This window comes from Argiope bruennichi, chromosome 1, assembly GCF_947563725.1.
Source record: "Argiope bruennichi chromosome 1, qqArgBrue1.1, whole genome shotgun sequence".
Lineage (NCBI taxonomy): Eukaryota > Metazoa > Arthropoda > Arachnida > Araneae > Araneidae > Argiope > Argiope bruennichi.
Genome location: NC_079151.1, coordinates 84,503,120 through 84,517,622, shown reverse-complemented (window position 1 = coordinate 84,517,622; position 14,503 = coordinate 84,503,120). Strand labels below are relative to the sequence as shown.

Genomic DNA, 14,503 nt, shown 5'->3' with positions numbered 1-14,503 from the left:
TTATTTAGTTCTGTGTTTTTACTGAGGATCTCAATTTCATTTAAAATGCATCAATTCAATGTTAAATCAGACGCGCATTAAACATATTTATTTTGATGAAACTCTGCATTGCAATAAAATAAAGAGAAACGTACGGTTTGTGAACTATCTTCAAAAATGAAGATATACTTTTGAACTTTCATATTTCAAAATAGTATCATGTTGCGTAGTTCCTGGAGTATTTATTTCATAATCATCTATATTTTTGGTAACTAAATTACGATATGTTCAGCTTTAATTATATTCCTTTCTTCCGTTTGCTTGTTGCATTTTTTTCAACCCTATATTAAAGAGTGTTCCGGTTTCTGTTTGATGTCTATTGCAGAAATGATTTCAAATTTTATTTTAGTAAAAATAACCTATATATTTTCTAATAACTTGAAATTCTTACAAACTTTAATTAATATTTTCTTTATAAGAAATTGAAACTTTCGACTGAAAGTATAATATTTTTATGTACTGAAGAAATCGAATGTTTCCATTTGACAGAATAAAATAATTTTATTTTTCAAGTATTGATTTCGATCTAATACTTTTACCTATTGTTGATTTCCTTTTTTTGTACATTTTGAATTATTATTTTCTCCTCTTTCCCTTTTTACATTCTTGTAACATTTTAAAAATTTAAAAAAGCATTTTCCCCCCAAAAAAATTTACTGAACTTTTAAAGAAATATTTCATGTAAAACAGAGGATATACCTTTCTTAGGTTAAAAACTAGAAAAGCAGCATTTAAGATATATTGAATTTTTCATCTTTTTTTTATTACTATGAAAATAATCATATTTTAACTTTATTTTTAGATTTTTGTTTTCATATGCATTATTATAACTTTTATCTTTCTGTAATTGTAGCATATGTTATGCTTTATTTTTCTGGAACTGTAAACTTTAAAATTATACAATTAAAGATGGTAGCAATTTAAAATTTGATAAAAAAATCTGTTGCAAATTAAAAATTATAGAAAAATAATAAAAGTCTTAAAGTGTTGTTATATTTTATTAACTAAATATAGTTAGAATAATAGATAATTTGTGTTACAAAAAGAAATGGGAGGGGGACTTTGCTTTAGGGAAATTCATGCTTAGTCTTCAAAATGTTTTTAAAAATTAGAATTTCCTCTCCTACTCCCAGATATATCTCATAGCATTGGTTGGAGTTAGCATAAAGAGAAGTTTTTTTTTTAAATGGTTTTAGTGAGCAGATGTTTAAATAAGTTTCATTTAATTATTCCAAAAAGGTAACAAATGTTACTTCTATAGATTTTATTATTTCCATTTAAAGTTTGAGTTAAATAATGAAGGGAAAATTTTAGCTAAGTTACATGAAAGAGCTGACAAATTACTCTCTAAATAATTTAATAATTATTTATAAAATTAAACTTGAGTTTAAAACATCGTTAATGATTGATTCTAATTATTTTCATACAGTAGTGCATAATGAATGTGTAAATCAATTTTCTCCTTTTTGTGTGTTTCTTTTATTTTTTTTCTCTCTTTTATACATTTTAAGTTTCTTTAGCAGGCAATATTTTGAATTAGATATTTTATTTATCTAGTGTAGTAACTTAAAATATCTTGCTTAATGTTTATTTAGTGCTTTAATTTAATTTAAGTATTATTTGAATACTTTTAACATTAATCTAATTATCATATTTTAAATATGAATGCATATATTTGCTGATAATGAAGGATAGCATGTGTATGTGCAATGGTGTTTTATTGAATTGACAGTTAGACCTAGAATTACTAAATTTGTTACAAATAAACATTGGAGGGAAGGACTGCAAATCTTAGAGAGTTTTATTAAAATCTTAATTAATCTATTCATAGTATAAAATAAAGTCTCCTAAAAGCATCTGTATGTTGAAACCCTAAAAACTACTTAACTAATTTTGGAGATATTTGTACCATTTTGTAGGGAATTTATTGGGGAATGTTTTAGTATATTAAAGTCATATCAAAATAAAAAAGGGAGATTTATAATTGCAATTTTAATTATTTTCCTACTATGATTTGCACATGCGTAAAGCAACAGTATTTGTGCTTTGTACGTATCGTCACTCGAGTGGAAATCTCAAACTTCGCATGTGCAAATAGCAAGAGCTGTGGTATTCATATGTGATTCATTTCTTTGTTTACATCTGATCTTAAACAGCGATTCAAATCTCATTATCCCCATAGAAGGAAATTCAACCTTGGTTGGAGCACATTAAATGCCAAAACGCTTTGTTTGTTGAGCGATAATGAATATGTAGAGGAAAAAAACATTAGGTTAGCGAATATCAGAGAAAGAATGTCCACACTTTCTTCAAAAGAGATTCTTCTGCTGAGTCAAGTAATCGTCTCTCTTTAAATCGCACGGCAATTGAATAACAGAGACAGAATGAATCTCGCCTGTCTGTTGACAGAGAAAGACATTTAAATTTGAGACACAGCAGAAGAAGTGAAAGAACAAACATTCCTGATATTTTATCTGAAAAGGAGTACACCACTCTGAATTTTGATCCATGTGTGGATTACAGACATGCCTCGGTTTCAATAGGAACAATGTCTATAGCCTGTCCATATTGTTCAGCTTTAGGAACAGCTTTGATGTACAGTCACTTTTGCAAAAAAATAATTTATCGCCAAATTGTAGTAAAATGGCCGAATGTGAGGAGAACGGCAGCAATAGGGTAATGGTAGGAAAAATGACACCGAAAAATTGCCCAGCTTTAAAACAGAAAGATGATCAAAAGGCATGTCTTGTTAACAAGGGAAAATTGAAACTATTTTGACAGTCTAAATATGGAACAGTATTGATATGCAGTCATTTTCAATCAAAAAGTTTATCGCCAAATTTTAGCAAAATGGCTGAATGTGGCACAAAGGCAGCAATACAGAAATATAGGACAAAAATGTCAATAAATGGAATAAAATGAAATGCATGCAAAAAAATTTAATCGAAAATAATGAAAGTAAGCAGAAGAAGTATGTACAGCAGGCAAAAATAAGGCAAATGAATAGGAAAAATCAAAATACAGTAACATAAAAAAAATGATGGCCATGTAACCCCAAACAAAGCGCCACCGAAAAATTGCCTACCTTGCAAGGTGCCAAATGACTGTATATCAAAGCTTAGCCCTAAATATTTCTGATTATGTGCTATAAAAGAATTATTTTGTGGTTATTTTTGATAGTTTCTAAATATCTTTTTGATCCCGCATGACATTCCCATGTCATATTGGGTGGAGGCTAGACTTAAGTCTAAAGCTAATTTTTCCTCTTTGATGTTATGCCACGGGCAACGTTGTGTGGGTACTGCTAGTTAAATCTAAATCAATTAAAATGAAATTTTTATATTTTTTTCTTCCATAATCCTTGAAAATATTTGAATTCAAAATAGTTTTTTACACCATCTTAAAATTGGAAAAATAGTTTTGCAATGCTATCAATTTAGTTCGTGTATAAATTTTTGCATGTTTTTAATTAATTTTTAAAAATATTTTTAATTATATTTTACATTAGTAATATTTATTAATATAATGAAATTCAAATGGTTTTAATTGTTGCTACAAGTATTTCATTCTAAATTTTATTTGCATTGTTAATGATCTGGTTATGAATATTTAACTTATTTTTTTATATTGATTGGTTTTCTATTCAAGCCCTGCTTTAAAAAATTTTTAATTGTATTATTTTTACAATTTAAGCTTCAATTCAGAAGTAAGCAATGATGAAATGTTTCTGTTTTAAAAAGTGCATAATACAATGAAAAGAATGCTGAAATAATACAAATTACATATATTAAAATTCGAAATTTAAAAACATTTTGCTGAAAAGGCCATTAAAACCATATCGCATTTAAAAGATTTATTTGAAACATAAGCATTAGTGTCGGGGAACCAGCAGGTTCTTAAAGATGGTAAGTAAGGTAAAGATATCTACTAATGATAAAGATGAATGTATGTGTGTTAGCCAGACCATTTAATCTACAGCTACCAGATTTGGTTATCTATCATCTTAGAAAGCACATCTTATCTTTTGAGTGAATTTTTTAAATATTTTATTTAGAATTTTAATCAGTTGAAAGTTAATCCAATTTAAATTATTTTTCCGAGCATTTCAAAAAATATTTTTGCATAAAAAATGAATTTTATACTTTTTTAAATTTAAAATAATGCCTTTGCTATGATATCAATTTTAAAACATTTTTTTGTTTAATTTCTAATAGCAGATTATATTATTACTCTAAAATTCAAACTATAATCATTTTTTTTCACAAGTATTTAATTGCCCAATTTTCTTCCATTGTTGAAAGCTAAAGAAATAGTATTCTGTTTAATGTCTGAATACTTTATTAGATGAATAAAAAAAAGTGAAGTTACAATGTTTTGAAATTTAATCAATAAATTAATTGCATAGTTACGTTTTTAATAGTTAGTAAAAATATAACTGTTACAGTTTTAAAAGTGCATAGTTACATTCTTAATAGAAATTCTCCATTTGGAAAGTTCATTTACAAGTATATTCATTGTGATTTCATTTGTAAATCAATAAAATAACATGGCTTTGCAATTTGATGATATTTTGGACATGAAATTATATCTAATTAGTTTAACCAGTATTAAATATAATCATCCATCACCAAAGGCAACTAGTATATATATATATATATATATATATATATATATATATATATATATATATATATATATATATATATAATATGTTAAAAAGGAAATAGAGGTAGGAAGCACAAAGGGAAAAAATTATGTAAAGCATATTACAGAATTATGCACATCAAGGGAGAAAATATTTCAATGATATTGTGAAGCCTTGTATTTTTTCCAATTTTTCTTATATATATATATATATATATATATATATATATATATATATATATATATATATATATATATATATATGTAAGCATTGTTTCTTGTGAGCAGAAGGCAGGTTTGGAGACATAGAAGAGACTTTGTATTTATTTACAAGAAGGCGCAGTGCCGCACAAAAGCAGAAGTAAAGATGGAACGAAACAAATGATCACTATCTTATATATAACATGGGATTTCCGGCCATGTGTCAATTAAAAACATGTGTTGACCTTGAACAAGGGCAATGGATGGATCATTTTCATTTGAGACGTAGAATTGATTGCGCAGAAATTTTTACACAGCTTCATACGTGGAATGGTATCAGTAAACAAGAGAACACATTAGAATGACCCCGACATTGGCCGAATTAGGCAAAAAATTTAGGAAATTAATTTAGATTAAATTAGATATTAAAATATCATTACACATATATATATCTTCTCTTTGACTTATAACCAAAAAGATAAAAGTTCAAAATAAAAATCAGATACATTTGTTTATTGTATATTTAGTAATGTTTATGTTATATATTCTTCACATCAAATAACATAAATGTTGCATATAAATATATTTTGTTATCCTATGCAATTTTCAGTGCTTATTTAAATAAAAAAAATGTGTTGAAAATTATAAACCCTATTTATAAATTGTCAGTTTGAATGAAATTGAATCAGAAGTCAAGGAGATAATATAAATTTCATAAATACATATACCTGATTTTTTTTTTCTTTTTTCCTTTTCTAGCAGGCCAGAATTTAGTTGCTAGTCATTTAACTCGCCCACCACATAATTTGTCATGCTATACCTGCAGCACATTAAACAATGGAGATTCATGCCGATATCTTCAATTAAATGACACAGGTGTACAAAAGTCATGTAAACCAAATCAAATGTTCTGTTCTGTAAGTGATTAAGACTTTTTTCTCTACATTTTTGTTTTCTGAAGTTATTCTTACTTTGTTTAGTGATAAGATTTTAATACATGTATAACAAAACCTTAATTTTAGAATTGGTATAAATGTTGACAAATATTTCCATTAAACTCAGAGATGGAAATACAGAGTTATTACTTTTATTAATGTTGATGGCAAAAAAACATTCTTTAAAAAAAAGCTCTCTTATATGAAGAGTATAAAACAAAACTGATTTTACTGTCATAGCTTATGTAAAAGCAAGTTAATCAATTGTAGTTTTTGTTGTCTGCAACAATAATAATAAATAGAAATTTATTATATATGTCTCTCATTTTTGTATACAGTTTTTTTAAATAAATAGATCAACTTGTTTCTGATATTTTGTAAAATATTTTTCTTGAGTTGAGAAGCATTTATACATTTAGAAATCCTTTTGTCAAAGCAAATGTTACTTTCATTTATATTTTTAATTAACATATATAGAGACTATGTTTTGTTTTGGAAATATAAGAGGTTTTTTTAGAATGTTTAATTTATATTTTTTCTTTTTCAAAAGAAGTTCCTTTATTTCATTTAAGTTTTTATATTTTCTGGTGTGGAAGATATTTTTGTGAAGCTAATTCTTAATTTTTTTTCTCTGAATAAGGTCTCGTCCAGTTCCAACTAATGAAGTTTAATTTTTCAACATTCATATCTTTTCAAAACAAATTCTTTCAATTCAATGAAATTTTTATTTTTCGTATAGTTATATATATATAATTTTTTATAACTTGAATGACAGGTGTTTTTTTTTTGTATGAAGTACATAAAGGAAAAGTATTCTGACCATTAAAATGTCTTTATTCTCAAAACATTTTTAAAGAATATTAATATTTTAGACATCTTTGAATTAAAAAATAAAATAAAATTCCACTTGTCCATTTATGTAAAACTGATAAGCATAATCAGGACTGCTCAAAATACAATGAGCTGTATGGATGAAATTTGTTATGTAGTCTACATACCACGAGTAGAGATTTGTTTCAACTTTTGTATAAAATGCATCGATTGGAAATTTACTTTTGCAAATGACATTCTTAGGTTTCTTTAATATGCAATGAAGCCAAATAAAAAAAATTGCAAATTTTTAAAAATATATCTTACCACTATCTTTAATTGAAAATATTATTTTCATTTATAATTCTAATATTGTATACACAGGTAGAATCTCTATATTATGTATTTCTGAGCAAGACCAGAAATGAGAATAATTGTAATTTGAGATTATTTTAAGTGGGAATCAAGGAGTATTAATAAAGCAATAAAAATATTATAAAAAATGTTGAATTTGTATCATCTAAAATTTTTCTGTGATTTGAGATGGAGAGGCCATTTATTTTATGGAACAAATGTGTGTTTTATTGAATTTATTTGCTTGCAGTTTTCATTCTTTACAAAAAAAAAAAAAAAGTATGCCTTTTGGTTTTTGCATTTACTTAGACATATCTACCTACTTAATTCACCAAGCCAATTGAACTTATCAGAATATTAAAAAATGTTTATTTGAGAGAAGTAGTTTTAACCATAATAAAATTGCCCCTGAAAAGATATGTAAATTAGGAGGGGCGATTACTGCACTAAGCTGATTAATATCAAAGAATATGTCAAAAATGATTTTTTATAGTTAATAGCTATTGAAAAGTAAAATATAATAATTCAATTAAAAATAAATAAAATGCATGGATGTAAATAATATTTAATTGCAGAAACATAGGTGCAGCATAAAAACATTTGTTAATAGGTTAAATTATTTAAACTAAATATTTTTTGCTGTCATCTTCAATATCAGTTCAACTAACATAGGTTCCTTTGTATCCTTTCCTTCATGAGCATTTTAAAAATAAGTTACAGCTTAAAATTTAACAAATAGCCCTTTTAATTTTCTTTGCAAAATGTTGTTTCTGGAATAAAATAATTTATTTTGCATTTGATTCCATTGAGAATGATTTTTGATCAGTGGTGTTATAAATTCTCATGCGATTCTTCTTTTTATAGGTAATATTATTTAGGTATGCTGCAGACTCCACTGACTATTTATTTTGGTCAATAGAAAGACGCTGTGAAGAAACATGTCAAGAAGGTTGCCATACTGTTGGAGAACGTGTGAAATTGTTTCTTTGCCGTTCCTGCTGTAATGGCTATTTATGTAATTTTGGTAATACTGGTTTAAAAGCTTTACCTGATGATAATTATATGATTTTGTTTACAGGTATGGCCTTGTATAGATATTTTTCATTTTTTAAGTCATTTGAAACCATACTTTGGGGTTAACAAGTAGAATTTATAAGAAGGTTTGTCTATTAATGTTTATGTGGTATACAGCATAAGCACATTTTGTAAATACAATTCTCAGTGTAAATATGCAATAAAGTCAAATGAATATTACTATTCTTTCATCTAAGCCATAATAAGCTTGAATAGTTATTTGATTTTTTTTTTGCAATTAAAATGCAAAATTCACTTTACAAGTAAATTTTAAAGAATTTTTCATCTTAAACTTTATCATTAATAGACATTGTAGAATTTCATTCAAGTTTTTGATTATATTTTAAAACCAATTTTCTTTATGAATTTTGATATAAATGTCATATTTGGAAAATATTTATCATGATTTTATTCACATATATATTTATTAGTAATATCATAGAACTAACTACCAGTAGTTGGACTTTCTAAATCCATATCAAAATAGGCAAAATAATTTTTGTCATTATTTTTAAATGTGTAAAAATTTTGAACCACATTATGGAATAGGAAAAGAAATAAAACTTTTATTTTGTGAGCTTACTTAAACATTTTAATATGTTAGGCATATTTTGTGTTTATTGTTTTGTATTAAAAAATGCAATTTTGTTTCTAATTGCAAATCAAAATAATATTTTTTTAATATTAAATCTTTTTTAACTTGCAGAATATTTTTTTAATCTTGAAAATACATTATCATTTGTCTACTTTTGACTTATTAAAAATATATATTTACTTGCAGGTTGTAAATTTGTTTGTAAATTGTGTCCAATTAGATTTTATTTCATTTTATAGATTGCTTATAATTTTATTTTGAAACACCTTCTTTGATATGCTTCAAGTTAAATTTATTTGCAACTGATAAAATAAAGGAAATTTTATTTGAACTTGCTGATTTACATGAAGTTTATTAAATGTCTTGAATGAATATTTTGTAACCATAAAGGTTGAACTACTTAGCGTAGTGTAGTGTTTTGCATGATTATTTGAAATATATATATATGTAATGATATTTTAAACTCTTAATTTAAACCAAATTAATTCTAAAGCTTTATCTTAATTTAGCCCATAATGAAATTACTAAATTATTTAATTTAGTAATTTCATTCTCTTATTTCTTGATGTCAGTCCACTTTTAATTCAACTGAAGCTGTGTAAAAATTACTGCACAATCAGTTCTATGTATCAAGTGAAAATGATTCCTCCGTTGCCCTTGTCAAAGGTCAAACGAGTATTCAATTTATACATGGCTGGAAATCCCCTGTTATATAAGGCTAGTGATCATTTGTTTCACCCCTTTTCTTACTTCTGCTTTTGTTTCGCACTGTTGTGGACTTGCCTTGTCCGTGCCTGCTTGTAAATATTATTCTTTCTCGGAATGGATATTAAAATTAATTTTAAAATGTAAATTGTCTCTTCAAACCTGCATTCTGCTTCAACCAAAATATTCTTCATATATATATATAATGCTGCATTTTCAGATGTTATAAACATGCATACTCTTTTATGTCAGAAAGCCTTTTAATGTAAAATCAACAATTTCTTATTTCAAAGGTATCCTACCAAAGGAAAGGGGATATGAATTGCTCTCAAAACATAAATATCATCAGGAAACTTTAATTAATTTGTAGTAAAAAGAAAGTTTCTATGCATAATTTAAGGCCAAATATGACATATTTTAAATGTTTCTTAAAGAAAGGATGAAATCTATTTATTATTGGATTGTAACTAGATCCCATTCCTAAAAAAATCAGAATTTATTAAAAAGTTTTGAATTTATGTACTTTTTTGCATTTAAAAAAATAAATTTTGCCATTTGTGATAGTGACTGTTAAATGTAAAAACTTTGTAACCGTGGAATATTTGTACTTTCTGATCTTAAAAATTCTGATTGTATAAATAGTGTATATAATGTGTATCTTCTATGCATAAACTGCATTTCTCTGCATTTAAAAAAATTTAGTACAATGCAAAATGTTTAATTTCCAATAAATTTATAATAATTTATTATTAATAATTAAAGCATATCAGTCTAATACAGATTATTAAAGGCATATACTAATTTATTTTTTATTATGTTGCATAATTAGTAAAAATGAATCTGTGTGACAATTAATTTGCATGTTTTATGAATTATAATTGATTGCTTTCCTAAGTTTGTACTTATATTTCTTATGTTACAGAAATTTTCGATTGTTATAACCCTAAAGATTTTGCACATATGATAATACTATAAATTAATTTAATGTTATTTTAATGATGAATTTGGTCATTTTGAATTGTAGGAAATATAGTTAATTAAAGCTATAATTGTTTGTGCAGGTTATAATTTTTATTTTCTGAATAATTGAAAAGAACTTGTATTCTTTGCTTGTATTTTTTTAGTTATGAAGAAAATAATGTTTCAAAGGTTTTATATTTCTATTTTTTATCCTGCGAGAGTTTAATATTTAAAATTTATAATTTTTGCCATGTGAATCTTGTGCCATTTCTTTAAAGCATATTAATTTGTTGATAATATAAAAAATAAAAAAGTTAAAAAATTGAGTTTTTTAATATTTAAAACAGGATTTCTTTTTTGAACTATGGAGCTTAATTAAATTTCTTATGATATTATTTTTTTTATTTGTTGATTTTAATATATCATTCTTTATTTATTGAATCTGAATATTTATTTATTAAAAATGCTATTTAATTTTTATTTATCTTAAGCAAAAGGAAAGTGTATTCATATATATCTATTTTCTTCTTTGAATGTCAATTTTAATGTGTTCTTGAAATGTAAGTGTGTTTGTATAATCTAAGTATTGCTGTCAGAACAATTTTACAATTTTTTTTAAAGTTGGAATTAAAAAAAAACACATTTATGTTGCTTCTTTTTATCTTATTTAGTTTTTTTTTATAAATGATCTAGGAATGTTTTTTTTATATCTTTTTTGGATTGTTTATATTTTGCATTCTCTTGTTTTTATTTATTTGTCTGTGAAATAAAAGAAAGTGAATATCGTTGAAAAGTTCAATTTTATCTTGTTTGATTTAATATAATTTTTGTTTAATCTGTTTTGCATTGCTAGTGTTTATGCAATATGCATCAATAGTGAATGGTGTGATTTACTTTGAATAATGAATGGCCAGTAAAGTTTTGAATATTAAAGATTTGTTACCTAACACTTTATGCAAGTTTTTCTTTCTTGTTTCTTTTTATAACACCTTCACCTTAAGCCAGTGATTTTTATTTGTGTTTTTGTGCATAAAATTTTAATTTTTAAAAAAAATATTGATTAATTTATTTGTAGTAGTTTTTGTTACCATTTTATTTCTAGTCATTTTGATTTTATAAGTATGAAATGTGATTATACATATAAGTATAATTTATGAAGTGTTTTATCCATTGCTTGATTTTTACCTATCACTTATATTTAAATCACTAGATTTTGATTTTAAATATACATGGAAAATTATGCATTGTTTAGCTATTATTATTTATTTTATTCTATTAAATCATTATCATTATTTTATTCTATTTCAATAAAATTAAGGGTAGAGACAAATTTTCTGAAGCTTGATTTAATTGCAAAAAGTATTAAAATATTTAAAGTGTAATATTAAGTTCTTTTTAACAAAACTGTTAAAAGAGCTCAATTATTAAAATGTATATCAGTAATAGTACAGTAGAGTCTCTTATGTTTGGCAACAATGGGGAATTTTTGAAAATGAATAAGAACATTTTTTGGATGATTGAATATATTTCTGGTAATTATATGTTTTCTGTTGTAATCTTTTGAAATTGCACTACATGAACTCTTTTTGTCATTTTTTTAATCTGTTGTCTCCAATTATTATCAAAAATAAAATAGCTTAAAAATTTTTAAAAAGTACATTTTATTTAATACTTCAGAAAATCAAAATAAAATAATTTAAAATTATCACACATAGTCTTATAGGAATGTTTCATATTTCTTAATGGGATCGCATATAACTTTGTATGCTTACAAGAAGATTGTCCCCAGAATCACAATGGTGTGGGACAAGTTCAGGACCAAATTAGGTCCAGTTTTGGGCCCTCTTTTCACCTCCCCGATATTTTTATTGTTTTAGTAGATATTTTTTATTGATTTTAATTTAATCAATGTATAAGCAGTTTTTATATAATAAATATCACAATTTGAAATAATTAAACATTTAATTCTATAATTTTTAAGAAAAACAATTTTCAATTTTGAATCTTACAAATAAAAAGAAAAATTGCGATTAAACAAAATGAAAAGAAAAAAATCACTACAAACTTTTTCAATGTAATCTAAATACTCTAATACAAAATTTGCCTAGTTGTTGACTTGTAAGTCAGCCAGTCATTCCCCCCCCCCCAATAAAAAAGAAGTTAAACATATTTGAAATTATACTAAAAAAAAAAGCCTAAATGTAATTCTCTGAAGTTTAAACTTTGCATGTTTTTAGTTTGTATCAAATTAAAGACACAACTATAACAAATCAAATGAAATCTCAAAATTAAATTAATCTGAAAACATTGAAAAAATTAAGTGAAACTAAAAATCTGGAAATTTTTGGGGCCTGAAAACTGCAAGACTTTTACAAGATTTCAAATGCCTAGTAAAGATTAATATCGAATATATTTGATAATCCAGACAAAGCTGTACATCCAACATTTTTCATGTTGTTAGCCCATTAGTTATTCTTTTGTCTCATAAACCTAAATTTCGAATATGAATTTATGCCTTCATAAGTGCAATTATTTTAATATTCTGATTAAGTATTGGTTATGAGAGATTTGTTATATTTGGTTGCTAATTTGGTAGCTTTGTTAAGTTGCCTTATATGTTAATATTTATAAATTCTTTTTTTTTTCTGGCTGATAAATTAAATATGCACAATTACTGCTTTCTTGTACTTTTAAGCAAAGTTATTTGTCTGTTATGTTATGAAATTAAATGTATAAAATATGTATTCTTTTTTTCTTTGTCAACTTGAAAAAGGAAATTTATCTTCATGTGATAATAAATAAAATATTTTTGTCTCAAACTTTAATGCTTGTAGAAATTGTTATTTGGAGTTATTTTTATCTAATAAAGGGTAAAATATTCTGTTAAATTTCAATTATTCTATTATATGAATACTATTTGTTTGCTCGTTTTGATATTGAATGGTTTGCATACGTGATTTTTAAGCCAGATCCCCGCCCCCAGCATGCATGCTAAATAACTATTTTGGACACAATTTTCACTATTATTTATATGAATAAAATTTCTATATACACAATACAAAACTCAATATAACATGCAAATTTATATGCTGTATTGATATTCCAGATGTGTTAACTGTAATTAATACTTTGTACTTAAATTTATTAAGCTGTTATTCTAAAATCAAATTTTAAATACTTATTTATTTAATAAAAAATGCCAGTTAGCTTAGAAGCAATGTTTTATAGTGCTATACTATATATTTTGTGAACATATCCTATTTTTTATACAGAGATGATATATCTTCTATTCTGTAAATGTAAAATTTTCTTTCTGTGGATAATTTTTTATCAACATTTTTTAATTTGCCATTTTTGTCAGAAAATTTTTATTGAGTGAAGGGCCAATCAGGTTGCTGCATTCAGACTATGGACGTGTAAGGATAGTTGTTGAACTTGAGTCTGCTTGTAGTAGAGCGTTAACGATGGTCAGGAGTTTTTTTCTTTCTTGTTCTTGGCTCTCCTGCTTATCTGATGGTATTGAAAATGTTTGAAAATTTAAGAAATTCGTTAATCTCTTAATCATTTAGAGAGTAGCTTTAATTTCTTAATCACTTAGATGTTCTTTCATCACAGTTATTTCGTGGATGGTAGGGTGAAAGTTATTGGATGTTTATATGCTTCAGAAAAGAGTCATTTTTCAAATAATTCACAATTTATTGGAAACTATATTCTTGAAAATCGAATCATGAATATTTGAGAGATGTTTATTATTGATATTACCGAAACATATAGATTGATATTATCGAGACTCAGGATAAAATAATGAATGGAAAGTACTTATAATGAAACTAACTTCCCCAGTTTTTCTTATTTGGAGTATCAATAGAAGACGGGGAAAATACTGTGGCACCAGATTATATTTAAATAAGCCCGAAAGATCACATTTATTTTCATTCATTGAAACCCCTGTTAATCAGAAAATGGAAATTATATCTTGCTTATGATGGAAATTATAAGCAAAAAAAAATCTATTCTATGATTTAAAAAGCGTTAATATAATAACCAGTTGGATATGATTTATTCTGAAATCAAATAAAATACACTCCCGAGTATCCGGTTCGTGACTATCCGGCCTAGTTTTCTTTTATCGCAATTTAATTTGGAAAGCAAGGCATCTAATAAGGATGTCTATTAAGGACTTTTT

General features: G+C 25.2%; 1 protein-coding gene across 1 annotated transcript; it reads left to right on the top strand.

Moving 5' to 3' along the window:
* Positions 1 to 3: 3 nt before the first annotated feature.
* Positions 4 to 8,625, top strand: LOC129967100 (uncharacterized). The gene is made up of 3 exons (XM_056081775.1): positions 4 to 247; positions 5,644 to 5,801; positions 7,848 to 8,625. Exons 1-3 carry the CDS (start codon positions 199 to 201, stop codon positions 8,121 to 8,123), a joined length of 483 nt encoding a protein of 160 aa, XP_055937750.1. The 5' UTR covers positions 4 to 198; the 3' UTR covers positions 8,124 to 8,625.
* The last annotated feature ends 5,878 nt before the right edge of the window (positions 8,626 to 14,503 follow it).

Coding starts and splice junctions, on each gene's coding strand:
- LOC129967100 (XM_056081775.1), top strand. CDS start 199: ATGTTGCGTAGTTCCTGGAGTATTTATTTCATAATCATCTATATTTTT. Junction 248..5,643: donor CATAATCATCTATATTTTTG/GTAACTAAATTA, acceptor TTCCTTTTCTAG/CAGGCCAGAATTTAGTTGCT. Junction 5,802..7,847: donor CAAATCAAATGTTCTGTTCT/GTAAGTGATTAA, acceptor TTCTTTTTATAG/GTAATATTATTTAGGTATGC.